We start from the raw sequence: 16,460 nt of genomic DNA, 5'->3' as shown, positions 1-16,460 counted from the left end.
TCGGGAATCAGACATTCCTGGCTTGAAAGCACATCTGAAAAAAAAAATTTGATAAACGGCCGGCCCCGTTGTTTATCAAATAGTCCCGAACCCAATCCCACAAATCTTGGCACAGATCTCGGCCACCCTACCGTATCCTGTGCACGAGGTTTCCTCGGAGGAAATGCAAGCCCCCTCGCCCCAAACACAGGTACGGGAACACAAACACTCAACAAAGGCCCAGAGAAAAAGAAGTTTTAGGCCATTCCATTCCAACAAACTGCAGGTGGGACAACGGACAAAAGAAGGTTTCTTTACAATGTCGCTTCGGGGGCAAACTAGGTCCAAGTTCGAGACTGCTGTTTTGCAGTGTGCCTTCTCCACTGTTTACGAGGCTGTCCGGAATTACGGTGCCCTCTTCGCTTTTTCCAGAGAACCTAAAAATGCTCCTCACCTAGGGTTTGTGTGAGTTGGTATCATCCAAAGGGGGCACGGAAGAGAGAGAGTCAGGAAGGAACCCTGTGACATGAAACCAGGGATGCAGTTTCCAACTCGTCTGTTGACTCGGCCCTGAGCAAACAACATATGAAAAGCACTTTCCATTTAAAGGCACAGCTTTCTCTTTGGATTGTAAAAAAAAAAACCCAGCTAGTTCCACAAGGTGAACGGTTTGCTCTCAACTCCCAACATGTAGCCCCCAGACTTTTAAAGTAAGAATAACGATGTAATTAAGTAATAACGATGTAATAACGATGTAAGTAATAATAACGATGGTGTTGGGCATTTCTTACGTGCCAAGTGCTGAGGTGGGTAAATCAGAACAGATACAGTCTGTCCCTCCTGAGGCTTACAGTCTAAGGAGGAAGGAGGACAGATATTTAATCCCCATTTTACACATGAAGAGACTAAGGTGCAGAAGAGTTAAGGGACTTATTGTTCACATAGCAGGCAAGTGGCAGATTTTTTTTAATGGCATTTATTATGCACTTACTACGTGCAAAGCACTGTTCTAAGCGCTGGGGTGGTTACAAGGTGATTTGGGATTAGAACCCAGTCCTTTGACTCTCAGGCCCATTCTGCTTCTCAGGAAATTCAGTGTTGCTTAACACAGAGCAATTTAATTTGAAGTCCAGGCAGAATTTAGATGCTTCTATACAATTCACTGGTGAAAACTGAACACAACCTGCTTGGCCCTCAGGAAGCTCCCAATCTGAGAATAAGGAAGGTTCATTCATCCAACTTATCCAGTTGCATTTACTGAGCGCTTTACTGTCTGCAGAGCACTGTACTAAGCGCTTGGGAAAGTACAATAAAGCAATAGAGCCAATAATAATAATAATGATGGCATTTATTAAGCACTTACTATATGCTGAGCACTGTTCTAAGCACTCCCTGCCCCCAGAAAGCTCAGTCTGAGGGCGTGGGATGGGGGGAGACAGATATTAATACAAGTAAACAAGATCAATACCTATAAATAAAATGACAAATATATACATAAGTGCTGTGGGGCAGGGAGGGGGGATGGGCAAAGGGAATGAGTCACGGTGACACAAAAGGGGCAGGGGGTTGAGGGAGCAGGAAGGACACACAAGGAAGGATGAAGGGATTTTTAAAAATAATTCAAAAGGTGAGGCTGGCAATAAAATGCATCACGAGGGACTGGGCATTGTGGATAGAGGAGCAAAATTTGGGGTTCATTGCAGCTCAGAGTCCAACAGTCGCAGCTATGGTCGGAGTCAAGTGGCTTGGTTCCTGGACAAATTCTCAAAGCTGCGGTGGCCTCTGGAAGCGTAAGGCCGGAAAAGGGGAAGCAATGGGAAAGGATTGACGGGGTGGGAGGCAGCCACCCCTCTCCCACCCGGCAGGCTTTGGAAGTTCGGTGTAAGGGGACGGCCGGTGGCCCTTGCTGCTACTCATCCTGGAGCTGGAGAAGAAGCATGGTCTAGTGGAAGGGGCACGGCCCTGGGTGTCAGAGGACCTAGGTTCTAATTGTGATCCGCTACCTAAGACAAGTCACATAACTTCTCTGTGCCTCAGTTTCCTCATTTGTAAAATGAGGGTTAAACTCCTGAGCTCCCTCCTACTTAAACCGTGAGCACCCTGTGGGATAGAGACTGTGTTCGACCTTTGTATCTACCTCAGGACTTAGTACAGTGCTTCACAAATAGTGCTTAAATATCACAACAATAATAATAGTATTATTATTAGAAAATATTGGGAGTCTCTCCCATGTGGCAGGCTCCGGAGGTCCTGTGGAAGGGGCTGTTGTATGTGGTGGCGAGGTCTGGGACTTTGATCCTTCTAGACTGTGAGCTCCCTGTGGTCAGGGAATGTCTGTTTATTGTTATACTCTCCCAAGCGATTAGTACTGTGTGCTCAATAATTACGATCGAATGAATGAATCCTCTGGTCCCAACTCTAGGAGGGTCTTCTCCTTCATTCTGCATCCCGGATCCATGTCTCAGCTTCAACCCTCAATATCCAGACCTCGCTCCAACTGGGGCCTCGTCTAGGACTAGTCCCTTATCCTGCTCCCAGCTCCAGCCCTCTTCCCACTCATCTCTCATGAAGGTTTGACTTTGTCCCCTGCTCTCTTCCCTATCTATAGCCCCAGCTATCCATAACGTGATAAGGAAGGAGGGGGAGAGGGAAGATAAAAGAAAGGGAGGAAGAGAAGAGGAAGATGGAGACAGGGAAGAGTTGAGGGGGAGGGAGAGAAGAAAGAAGGGAAGAACAGAAGATGAGTGGTGGCGGGGGAGGAAAGGGAAAAAGAAGCACTAGTATTTACTAAGCACTTGGGAGAATACAACAGAATTAAAAGACATGGTCCCTCTTCTCAAGGATCTCGCAGTCTGGCTGGGAAGACAGACAAAATACTTTACAGAAAAGAAAGGAAAGATGGATAAGTAGATGAGTAAGTCCTCAAATAACAGGCTAAGTAGTTATGCATGTGTGTGTCAATGCACAGCTGGCATATAATTGGGGAGGTGGTAGTTGTGGGGAGATGACTAAGGAAAAGAAAAACAAAACTGGGAAGGCCTCCTGGAGGAGAAAGTGTAATTTCAGAAGGTCTCTGAAGATGCAGAGAGCTGTGGTCTGGCAGATTTGAAGAGGGAGGAAGCTCACAGCCAGGAGGGAGAGAATGAGCAAGAGGTCAGAGGCAGGAAAGATTAAAAAAAAGGAAGAGGAAGGAAAGGAATCCTGTGTCTGTGCAAGACAGAAACCTGGGCTGTATGAGCCATTGGTCTGATCCAATACTGGCATCATATGTGCTGATGTTCTTAAGAAATCCTAGGTCATTTGGGGAAACAGACGCAGACAGGTTGACAGGGTTGTTTTATTAAATTGAACTTGTCTTAAGTGCACATGCTTGTGGCCTCAGATGCCACTCCTTCCATGTTGGTGCTGGTACTCCCAACCTCACTCTTCCAAAGTGCTTGGAAGCAAGAGGGAAAGGAAATAGAGGCAGGTGTGTTACTCTATAGACCGAGGCAAATACTTCATTCTCCCCCTTAACCCTTGCTTGAAGCACAAGCTGAAACACCAGGATTTTCTTGAGTAAATTTGTGCTACCATTACATTGTTTGACACCACTGCCTAAAATGAGTATGTCTTTTTTTTTAATGGCACTTAAGTGCTTACTATGTACCAAGCACTATTCTAAGTATTGGGGTATATACAAAATAATCAAGTTGGACACAGACCCTGTCCCACACAGGGCTCACATTTCCTTAAAAAGAATCGACTTTCAAACAACCAATCGCCTTTACTAAAGAACAAATGCTTCTTTCACAAGAGAAATAACTTTTTACAAAATGGTCTATATAGTCAGATTACTGGCCTAGCCGAGCTAGTATTCCAATAGGAGTACAAAAGGTCCCTTGGAGAAACAGTGAGAGTTGCCCTTCTTGACATCCATCTTTATGGTTAGGGATAGCTCTTCTAACATATAGATTCATTACTTTTTAGTAAGGCCTCATGGACCTTAACCTCCACCCTTAAATATATGTATTTATTCATACCCTCAGCCCTTAAATGCTTACAGGAATATTCAATTGCGCCTTCATACACTTTTTCTGATATCACATCCTGGCATATTCATTCTGTTCCCCCATAATTCATAATAATTATGGAATTTATTAATTTTTTTATCAAAGCACTGTACTAAACCCTGGGGTTTATACGAGATAATCAGATGGCCCCTGTCCCACAGAAGGCTCAAAAGCTAAGACATAAGGAGTGCCCTCACTGTTTGCAAATACTTTCATTCTGTCTTCCCCATTAATTATGATGATTCCTTGTGGGCAGGAAACATTTGTTGCTTCTACAGTACTCACCCAGCACTTAATAAAGTGTGACAACTAGTAGGTACTCAGTGAATACCATTACCACTCTAATCCATTAATTTAATTCACTTTCTTGAACCTAATGACGTTTTCTGTCTATGCAACTTCATATTTGTATCGCCTGCTGTGAGGAGTGTTTATTTAATTTCGAACCTACCGCCTTCAATGGGTGCTCAATCATCCATATGTTTGTTATGACCTTAAATTATGTAAAATATGAATTATTATTATTATTATGGGTATTTGTTAAGCGCTATGTGCCGAGCACTGTTCTAAGCACGGGATACTCATGAGAGAACAATTTTGACAGAGATGGACAGGAACTGCGCCTTCCAATTCTGGCACAAGTGAGCTGCCTCACCTTGGAAAACTTCACCCAGTTCTCATTCTAATAAATCACTTACCATGTAACAGGGCCCCCAATCTTAGTTTAGTTACCTCTTTTCCTTAACACTAATATACGCTTGTAATGAATTTTAAACACATAAAAAATGCTATATTACAAAAGTCCATTTGAAAACTGACAATGAACAGCATACATCACATTGGATGGTGTCTAAATCCTTTTCACTTCCCTCATTTATTTACAGTATTTGTTAAGCACTTACTATGTGTCAAGCTCTAAGAGCTGGGGAAGATACAAGTTGATCAGGCTACACGCAGGCCCTGTCCCCCATAGTACTCACAGCCTTAGTACCCATTTTGCAGCTGAGGAAATTGAGGCACAAAAAAGTGACTTGTCCAAGGTCACACAGCAGGCAAGTGACAGAGCCAGGATGAGAACTCACATCCTCTCCCTGGCCTGGGCATTTTCCACTAGACTTTGCTGCTTCCCAACTCTTCTAACTGAAGTTCCTGTAGAACTATAGAGTCTCCAGGCTGTGAACTCCTTGTAAGCAGAAAACAAGTCTACCAACTCTATTATACTCTTGCAGGGCTTAGTACAGGGCTCTGTTTACTGAGGAAACACTCAGTAAATACCACTGATTGACAGTTAATCTAATAAACTGCTTGCTAGTAGCTCATTTAGTTTTGGGATTATATGTTGAAAGTCTAGTTGCTTCTCTTTAGTCATGGGTTCAACAGGCTAATTCCAGTTTCCATGAAATATCTGGTGAGATTGGTACAAGATGTAAGGACTTCATTATTAATCCACATCATGGGTCCCTGTGGTTAACCTAGTAATTCTTGAGATCAATCTTAATATTCTGCAATAAGTGCCCCATACTCTAGGTCACCATGTTCTTGCACAGTGAGTCAGACTAGGTAATATTGTTCCAGAGAAGCCAATTATTTTTTTTAGATTTGACGAGCTCAATTTATGTTTCATTCCCGGTCTTTATAATCTTGCCAGTTCCAGTGAGACGATGGTTCACACTACTGCTGTCGATAGTTTGCCTACTTTATGCGAACAATTAAATTCCTTCTCTGATATTCAGTGTGAAACTATTTTTAGGGGTAGAGTTTTGAGCAATTTGGAAATTATTTGTGCCTGCCAACTTCCCATCTGCGGGGGCACTGTCTGGGATCATGCTGCATTCTACAACCTTCCTCATCTGGCTGAAATCTCTTTCCTGTTGGCCGTCATTTTTTATGTATGGTAATCTCTGCCCTGACCATACTGTTTCCTAAAAGCAGGGGCACTGGTGCATATAGCAAACTGACTTGGACCTGTAGTTTCTGCTGCTTTGTAGATCGGGAGAGTCGTATCCACGGTTAGGCGACCCACCTCCCAACCCTCTCCTAAGGCACTGTCTGAAACCCCATAGATCATCTGATTTCTCATCAGAGAAGCCTATTAACCTGAATCCTAGCTATGCTTCAGAGAGTTTTTTCCACTAAGGGAGATGGTCTGTATCCTCGCTTCTGATTATTACACCCATAATTTGTCTTTCAAATATCTCCTTTTATGCACAGCATTCCCCTTGTTCAACGCTTTCTTCAATTCCACATTTACCTTTTTGAAATTATTGTTAAGACAACAGAGGACGGTTCGTTCTTCTAACCTTCATTTTTACTGCTGCTAAATTCAATTAAAACTCTCGCCTGGATTTTTTCCTAGTCAAGTTTACCTGACAAATGAAGGCTAAATGGGGTTTGACTTAACATTCTTAGTCTGGCCTATCTGGAAGCATTGTTTAATAAATGAACATTTTTGGAAACTTTTTCCTCTTTTCCAAGAGTCTACATGAGTACTTTCGGGTCACGGCTTCCTTTACAGGAACACTGGACCTTCCATCATTCCCATTCACCATTTTTGTAGTGTTTTGAGGGTTAAATAGACACTAAAGAATGAAAATTGCAACTATATAATATAGTTCATGTAGCAAGTCCTCCAAAATAGGGAGAGCTGAGCTTTGTCTCCAAACTGGGGATCAGCTGTCTCTAAGCACACTCCCACAAAAGGGAGGGTCTCAACATAAAACTTCACAGTGGTGATGTGGGATTTGGAAAACAACAATTTTCTGATTCTTCAGCCATATCCTTCATGACTGTATAGACCTCACTTACTTGCCACCTCAGTCTTCTTTCCCGACCGAAAAGCTCTACTAATCTTTTTGGTGGATCCTCTTGGGAAAAAAGCGCTCCTCCATGCCTCTAATCATTTATTAGATTTAAAGAAAACAAATCTCAACCTCAACAAGAATGAAACATATTCTATCACAACTACTGTCTTTGAAATTTAAAACTGAGAAGAAACAATTGTCCTGTGGCGTGAGAAATAAGAACTGGTAACCAGAGGCCACATTATTAGGATTTTTTTTCCACTTCCTGTGACTAATTACTAACGAAAGTCCATTTTCTTATCTCCAGAGGTGGCAGTCAGCCGGAATGGACCAGAATGTGGTTGTGGTAAAGCAATAAGCGTCGGAACAGCATTCCGGTCTGAGTTATCATCATCATCATCAATCGTATTTATTGAGTGCTTACTATGCGCACAGCACTGTACTAAGCGCTTGGGAAGTACAAATTGGCAACATATAGAGACAGTCCCTACCCAACAGTGGGCTCACAGTCTAAAAGGGGGAATTATTTGGAGGGGCTGAGCCTCCCTCCGGCTCGGCTGCTCGCCATCCAGTTCCACGGCTGTGCCAGCCTTCGCACTGATCTGGGAGGGGTTCGCCGTGCTTTTGGACCAAGTTGGGGTACAGGTGTAGGAATCCCTGTGGCACCGGCCCAGCTCCCGATGCACGAGCACGTCCTCTAGACTGTTAGCTCGTTCTGGGCAGGGAATGTGTCTGTTATATTGTTCTACCGTACCGTCTCAAGTGCTTAGTACAGTGCTATGCACACAGTAAGCGCTCAATAAATACGAATGACTGACGTCATCTGCGGCAAAACCTGGCGTGGCTTAGACCTGAGGCTGTGGGAAGGGCACGTCCACGGGTGGGGATATGGGGGAAAGCCAGCCTCTTGCCCCCACTGCTCCAGCCCAACCTCCAACAGCAGGCAGGAACAGGTGGGGCATAAGGAGGAAGAAGCAGCCCCTCTGATGGGCACCACATCCACTGGACGTGGCAGCGGGCAAGCTGCACACCGGGCAAGGAACAGTCATTCATTCCCCCTCCTTCCTCTCCCCATCCCCATCCCTCCCGTCCTACCTCCTTCCCCTCCCCACAGCACCTGTATATGGTTGTACAGACTGATTATTCTACGTATTTTACTTGTACATATTTACCATTCTATTTATTTTGTTAATGAGGTGCATCTAGCTTTACTTCTATTTATTCTGATGACTTGACACCTGTCCACATGTTTTGTTGTCTGTCTCCCCCGTCTAGACTGTGAGCCCGTTGTTGGGTAGGCACCGTCTCTATATGTTGCCAACTTGTACTTCCCAAGCGCTTAGTACAGTGCTCTGCACACAGTAAGCCTCAATACGACTGAATGAATTAATGAATTCAATCGGATTTATTGAGCGCTTACTGTATGCAGAGCACTGGACTAAGCCCTTGGAAAGTACAATTCAGCAATAAAGAGAGATTGCTGCCCTGCCCACACTGGGTTTACAGTCTAGAGGGATCATCTCCAGCCCACCTGCTCAGGGCTAAATGACTGATGAGACTGAGGTGGGTGACAATGCGACAGGCAGGCAGATTGCAATTCACCAGGTACGGACCCATCACCTACTTTGCATGGAAGATTAATCTAGTGCTTGGGAATGGGATAATGACCCTGAACTGCAGGTCTCGATCTCAGACACCCAATCACCACCTCTGATGATTTAAACACTAGCGGGTAGAGGAGAGAAAAGAATTCAAAATTCACCCCTGGTTATCTCGCCAACTTTCGCAAAAGAGCATAAATATACCTGGACATGAAGATAGGAATAGCGCTTAGTACAGTGCTCTGCATACAGTACGTGCTCAATTAATACGATTAAATGAATAGCAACTTTGTTAAAGGGATGATGATAGAGGACTGAGGAGGACAATATTTAAGTTTGGAACTGGAGGGTACACTGTGAAATAGTCACTTGTTTCATATCTGCCTACTCACTAACACCCCTCTTTATTAGAACTAAATTCATTCTAATGTTCAAAATAAACCAATGCAGATTTGGCTGGTCATTATCCTAATCTCAACTACAGGAACAGGAGGAACCAATTGAAAGCTGATTACCACAAATAACATTTTTCTATAGAGTGACACATCGAGGATACGGTTCATCTGCAATAAACATGAACTTTAAATACATAAAAAATTGCTAAATGAGTTTTGCGGTTTTCTTGTAAGGGAGCTTGTACTACATTATTTTACTTAGCAACAAAGGGCTACAAATGGTATCAGAAACTGCCTACCTTAGGACTGCATTTGTTTCAAATGAATTAACTGCTATACAGAACTGAGATGCAGCGTGGCCTAGTGCGTAAGGGATGGGCCAGGGAATCAGAAGGACCTGGATTTTAATCCTAGGCTCTGCCAATTGTCTGCTGTGTGACCTTGGGCAAGTCACTTCACTGTGCCTCAGTTTCCTCATCTGTAAAACAGGGATTAATGCTGTGAGCCCATGAGGGACATGAAGTGTGTACAACCTGATTAGCTTATATCTACTCCAGCACTTAGTACAGTACCTGCATGTAGTCAGCACTTAACGTTAAAAAAAAAATACAGGGCTTCCCAAAGTTACAGTTAAAAGAAGAAAATATCTGTAGCAGCAGTGTCAGGTCTGAGAGTCTCCAACCCCCAAAAACTTAAGGGGGAGAGATGTGTAAAGAGAGAAGGGAGAAAGTGAATATTTCACGTTTGAAGATTCCCTATCGACAGTGAGATTTTCTCCATGTATGTGAATTTGCTTGAAAAGATGAATGTGCAAAGGCAATCCCTATCACACGGCTCATATGTACATGTGTAGTGCAACTCCATGAATTACTGTTTGGAAATTTCTAGCCCATACTTCAGAGTTGGAAACAGATGTCCCCCCACGTGGCTTTAATCTCTTTTGAATCTTTCTGTTTCAAAGAAATACGTATTAATTTCATAGCCAGGAAATCATACAAAATTACAAAAGTACAAAATTTATCTAAATAACTGTTTCTGCCTAAATACAAAAGAGAAATTTCAGTCCAGGTGAAAAAAATTCTTGGAAAAACCTAACAGTATTGCAGGAATACTAAACAGCCATCTGGAAAATCCAAATTCAAAATCTGTTTCCATCTCAGGCTCAGCTCTTGAAGGCTGAGTGTGCTGTAAAGAAGATGCAATTAGTCTCTGGGGAAGGGCTTCTGCAGATTGTCACTGGTACTGGTTATGGAGAAGGCAAGACACCATTTTATGGATATAAATAACATAAAACTGGCAGCTGCACAGCAAATGGATTAAAGATAAGACTTGGAAAAAAGAGAAAATAAAAAATACTCTTGATAACTATCTCAGAAGGTAGTTTAATTTTTAATCCATCTGAAAGATAGAATAATGGTAATTATGAGTGTCTAGAAAAGGTCTTAAACAACTGAGATGGAGATGACAGGAATATTATGGTTTTGTCTTTGTAACTACTATATCAAAAAAACAATTATGCTTAAGTTTGAATTATCCCTGTAAGCTCGGTCCTTATTATATGTGGAATTCCTTCGTGACTTTTGAAGCATACAGTGCACCATGAAGAACTGAAGGAAAAAATATTCTGTAACTATAAAATACTGAATTTGCACAGAACACAAAGCCACTTACCTTCAAAGGATTATTTAAAAATACCTTACATCCATTCTCTCTCATCAGAATTATTTTAAGGAATTACCTCTAATGCAATTTTAAAATAGAACATCTGCCAAGTTACTGTACTTTGAGACTCAAAGGGCACAGTCATTTCTCACTAAATACTTGTCATTTTCATGGGGTTCTTCAAGAACCTATCACCATATCAGAGAATTAATTATACTGCTTACTTAACACCAAGTTGGCTCTATCTATGCCTGGCCACTACATCCAAATGGAGCTTCACCTTACTGATTTGGCTGAAGAGGGAGGCCTCTGATCAGCCCCTCTGCCAGATCTGTTCTTGCCTCTGGGTATAATATATCAAGAAGTTTTCCTAAAACATAAAAAGATCTGCTCTAGGCCAGGATTCCCCCACCCCACCCCCTAAGCCTTGGGTCAACTTATTCCAGTTCACTTCTCTTCATCAAAGTAGGCTCAATAAGCTTCTACTTTTCTTTACTGGGCAATGAACCTAAACCCTCAACAGGAGTGGGAGGATAACCCATTAAACACACTCTGTGGGTTCTTCATCAAGCATTATTTTGATGAACATCCTATCATGACTTACTCTAATTACTTATTAATGCACTTTTTTAGGTCTTAAAACTAAAATCAAAATCAGTTAACTTACTGTCCTTTTTAATGAAGCATCATTCACTTTCAGTATCATTTATTTTTTGCTTACCTAGAAATGAAGCTCTGATCGTCTCTAAAAGGTTATGTCCATTTTGAGGTATAAGAAACACATGGAAAATCACTTGAGATGTTGAAAAACTTAAAATTTGCCTGCACAAAGTTTGCTCAAATACGACTTTCCAATTTTGAGGTTCCATCTGTGTGCTCCTAATTTTCCATTTCCTTCCTATGGAGTTGTCCCTGTTACATCTTAATATCAGCTTTTAATCTACCAAAATGACAAGTCAAACCCCAAAAAAACAATAAAATGTCAAATTTTTTTAAAAAATACAATCATTCAAAAGGTGATTTTTTTCTAAATGATCAAGATGGACTCCGGTGGGGAGGAAAAAATGCTTTTAGCAGACTACTACAGACAGTAAGCTCCTTGTGGGCAGGAATTATGTCTACCAACTCTGTTGTATTGTACTTTCCCAAGCGCTTAGTACAGTGCTTCACACACACAGCAAGTGCTTAACAAATGCCATTGATTGATTGATTCAGTAATTATGATGCACACACAAAAATTGTTTCTCGGAAAGCATTTCAAGAGTTTTACAAAATCCTCATTTTAAATCTTGACCTGCTGTCCATTTTAAAGACCCCTGGAAGAAACGCTCCAAAATTCACATCTGCCACGTTGACATTCACTGACCTGGATGAGCATATAGACAACAAAGGTTACGTATGTCATTTTTATGTGACATACAGAAAACAAAGGTTATGTTTGAGGAGCTGATAAAGCAAAGGATCCAGTAGATGAGCTAATGGCATTAGCTAGAATACCCCAGAAGTGGCAGATTCTTAAGTATACAATCCTATTTACTGAAGGAAAAGTCATGTTGATAAGCTTACCTTTTAGTGAATCATTTTCAGCTCTCATTATGTCGATTAGGGAGCTTTCCAGCGAGTGCATGTCAAAAGTCCTCGTGCGATCCTGTGAGCAAGCACAATAACAAAGCTACATTAAAAGAGGTGTTTTAATAAATTGCTGCAACAGGTTTCTGGGTTGATGAAGGTTTCAACTCCACCCTTCCTTGTTAATTCAACGCCCTTTATATTCCCTACCATCCAAATTCTAGGGATTAATAAATCTCACTGTTGGTAGTGTCATCTTTGACTAGTAAGTACAAGTTCCTGTCTGGATCTCTACTGCAATCTGTTTGTTGCCCTGGCCCCTGACTGGCTAGTTCCAACCAAGGAAGCCCTACGTCCTCTCTCCCCTACACAATTGGAAAATCCATGCAGAGGGACCATATCCCACCTTCTCCTCCCTCTCCTACCCATTGGTATTAAGTTAGACAGCATAGATGGTGAAGGGAGGGGAAGTGGAACAAATGGGAAAGGCTGCAAAAAGGACATTAGAGGAGAGAGAAATGGAAAGGGACAAGGAGCTACAAAAATCAGCGCAAGTCAGAAATAGGCAACAAGAAGCTTAGGAAAAGGAGAAAGGGAGTAAGAGAGCAGAGTAAGAGGAACAGGAAAATAGCCAGAGGGGGACAGGTGAAACTAAAAGAGGAAGAAAGCACGAAGAGTCGGGGGACATAGCATAGAGAAGAGTGATAGGTTTACAAGAAGGAAGTACAGGGATAGATGTAAAGGAGGAAAAGCACAGTCCATCCTAGATTTCATTACTCTAATGTGTGCCAGGTATAGGGTAGGAAGGTGCTAGGCTGAAGACACCCAGGAGACCTACATAAACAGCTCAACAAGTAAAAATCAACACCCAATGAACACACAAAAATAAAATAAAAATTTTAATAAGCCTCCATATATATATTACTATCTATGACTAAATTCATTCATTCATTCAATCGTATTTATTGAGCACTTACAGTGTGCAGAGCATTGTACTAAATGCTTGGGAAGTACAAGTTGGCAACATATAGAGATGGTCCCTACGCAACAATGGGCTCACAATCTGATGGGTCCTTACATACAATCCCGTTGTCAACTGAGGTAAAACCAAAGTTCTCACTTATTTGCATCATTTTCCATATTCTCAGTCTCCAGTAACCATTTTTTTTGGCGATGGATAACGCTATTAGTCATTTCAAAGACTGATTCAGAGATCTCAGGTATTGTATGAGTATTACACAAGCAAGTTAATTGTATCTGTTTAAATTGCACTGATAATAGTGAACAAGCAGTTAAAATTAAGTCCCTCAGGTAATGATAATGACCTGATACAGTATCAGAAAGACCCAGGGCTACTGTCATCCCAGAGCTGGAGGGAGAAAACTGGAATGCAGCCAGAATGAAAAAGGCTTACCAAGCTTTTTAGAATGGCTCACACTGATCTTAATTTAATCTGGTGTGTTAGTAGCCTGTGTTTAACCCCTTTATTCCATAAGCCTTTGATTTTGTAGAGAGGGAATGTGCCCATCAATTCTGTTGTACTCTCCCAAGCACTTAGCACAGCACTCTGAGTACAATAAGCACTCAAACAAGACCACTGATTGGTTCATTTGCAAACTGCAGGTATTTTCAGGAGCCTGTGGACAGCAAGTAGATGTTTACATTTATATACATGTATATACTGATACATACAGAAAGCACAGGAGAATGAAAGCATGAGAGAAAGAAGCGGAGAGAACTCATGCAAGAGATATCATGAATGTGAGACAGTACATGGGAAAGAGTCAGATGGAAAAGAGAAGAGAGTAGGATATCTGAAAGCACACAAAAAAAGAGGAAGATGGGAAGAGGGCAGCCAAAAACATGAGGGGCAATGATTCTGAGAGGGAGAGAACAGAAACAGGGACGAGGCTGAAGGACTGTCAAAAGAAAAAATGGAGAGCGGAAATAGGACTATAGACACACAAATAAACAGTGGGGAAAATGTAAAGTTTAAAAAGAGTAAAAAGGGTCGAGGCAAATAAATATGAAGAGGAACAGATAGGCAATTGAGGAACACAGAGGGAGAGGAAAAGGAGAGTAATGGAGAGATCCATATAATACTACTACTAATAATAATGATGGTATTTGTTAAGTGCTTTGTATGTGCAAAGCACTGTTCTAAGCACTGGGAACGTTAGAACAGTGCTTTGCACATAGAAAGCACTTAACACATACCATCATTATTATTATTATATGGATCTCTCCATTACTCTCCTTTTCCTCTCCCTCTGTGTTCCTCAATTTTCTCTTGGCCTATCTGTTCCTCTTCATATTTATTTGCCTCTTGACCCTTTTTACTCTTTTTAAACTTTACATTTTCCCCACTGTTTATCCATAAGAAAAGAGGTAAAAGTACAGCTTCTACGCACTTGGATAATACCCACAACCTAATCAACATTGGCTTAGTTTTACAGTCACACAAAAATACCACTTTTCAGCTGCTTCCTGCTTTTGCCCCAAGTTTATTTGATGTTCTATTTCAATCTACCTTTGCTGCCCAGCAATAAATTTACTTCTCCGCCTTGAGTTTTACTCATTGGTTATGGAGAAAAAAATTCTGAGGCCCATATAAGCTTTTGAATTCTAACTGCAGTCTACTCATGCAATTTTTCAAGAAAAATTTGCTTCAAGTTCTGTATCTAAGGATACTACTTTTACAAATTAATCTGCAGAGTGAATCAATACATTTGTACTGGAGAAGCAGTGTGGCTCAGTGGCAAGAGCACGGGGCTTTGGAGTCAGAGGTCATGGGTTCAAATCCTAGCTCCACCAACTGTCAGCTGTGTGATTTCAGGCAAGTCCCTTAACTTCTCTGTGCCTCAGTTACCTCAGCTGTAAAATGGGGATTTAGACTGTGAGCCCCCCATGGGACAACCTGATCACCTTGTAACCTCCCCAGCACTTAGAACATAGTAAGTGCTTAATAAATGCCATCATTATTATTATTATTACTAGAAAATAAGACACCCATGTTCTGAAATCATCATACAGTGCATGTATGGATGAGGCTCAAACTAGGCTTGTACTCATTTTTTTTTCTGGGTTGGCTGAGCCAGAGTAAGCCAGATATTAGACAATTTACTGTATTTAAGGCTAACTGTACGGCAGAATTTTAAGAATAAAATTCTCAAACTGACTTCCAATTAACATTACATGTTTCTGCCTTTAGAAAACTGTCAAACACAGATCAACACTAGCAAATTATCTAAATGATTCATAATTTAATTTTTTTTCTTTGGTATTTGGCCATTCCTGGAAGAAAGATATTCTACATCAGGACTTGGAAATGGGAAATAAATTGGAAATCAAGATTTTATCACCTTGATCAAAAGAGGAAAAAATACTATCCTACTTTTAGGTTGGTCAGCTTCATTTCAACACCTGTGGGGATACTAGAACATACCAAACAATTATAAACATTAGGAAGCCTCCAGCACTAAGATAAAAAATAAAGGATGTCAGATCAGTGCTTAGAACAGTGCTTTCCATATAGTAAGCGCTTAAAAAATACCATCATTAATTAATCAACTGAGCAAAAGGGAAGCCACTAAATGCAATTTCTCTAAATTTCCATAAGATTTCGAATTTTCTAAGCTCCTTGTGGTCAGTGGTCACATCTACCAACTCTACTGTTCTCTCCTAAGGGCTGAGATCAGTGTTCTGCACTCGGTATGTGCTCAATAAATCAATCGTATTTATTGAGCGCTGTGTGCAGAGCACTGTAAAATGCCACTGATTGATTATCCCACAATCTGGGAAGTGTATGGTCTAGATCTGGAATTCAAAAAGGTTACCTCTGATTTGCTGCAGGGTCAAAGTGGAGAAAATGTGCAGGGAATGTGTCTCATTGTTGTATTGTACTTTCCCAGGTGGTTAGCAAATGTTCTGCACATAGTAAGCGCTCAAATATGATTGCACAAATGAATGAAAGAAAATCAGAATATCAACTGCAGAAGCCAAGCCCCGACTCGGGTGAGGGGGAAGGAGGGGGAAGGTAGGTCCAGATGGAGATGTTGTGGCCTGGAGCTCCTGGATTCATAAGCTGCAGTCACTTCCCTTCAACTCCACAGGAGCAGAGCCCGTAAAGGAATGCAGAAGCGGAAGCCTTGTGCATTTGAAACGTTGGGAAGGTTGTAGCAGTTTGGGCAGGGAGTCTGGAGCAATAAGGAGACAACGAATAGGATCTTTTTTGCTGCTGTTTCTGATGTTTAATTTTTAGTCTTGTTTTTTGCACTGTGGTTTAGTCCTCCCTGTGTCTAGACTGAGTCTTTATTTCTTAATGATATTTGTTAAGTGCTTATTATGTGCCAGGCACTGTATTAAACACTGGGGCAGATACAAGCTAATCCTCATCATCAT

At 41.5% G+C, this 16,460-nt stretch overlaps 1 protein-coding gene across 4 annotated transcripts in view; it reads right to left on the bottom strand.

The window, feature by feature from the left end:
• The window catches only part of CPEB4 (cytoplasmic polyadenylation element binding protein 4), an 80,184-nt gene that overhangs the window by 36,168 nt on the left and 27,556 nt on the right, over positions 1-16,460 (bottom strand). For all 4 annotated transcript variants that reach the window (XM_038771956.1, XM_038771957.1, XM_038771958.1 and 1 more), the window contains exon 2: positions 12,057-12,138. In XM_038771956.1, the coding sequence (XP_038627884.1) occupies positions 12,057-12,138 (82 nt within the window). The remainder of the gene's footprint in view (positions 1-12,056; positions 12,139-16,460) is intronic.

Source organism: Tachyglossus aculeatus, chromosome X1, assembly GCF_015852505.1.
Source record: "Tachyglossus aculeatus isolate mTacAcu1 chromosome X1, mTacAcu1.pri, whole genome shotgun sequence".
Classification (NCBI taxonomy): Eukaryota; Metazoa; Chordata; class Mammalia; order Monotremata; family Tachyglossidae; genus Tachyglossus; species Tachyglossus aculeatus.
The sequence above is the reverse complement of the archived record's forward strand: the minus strand, read 5'-3'. Positions and strand labels throughout refer to the sequence as shown.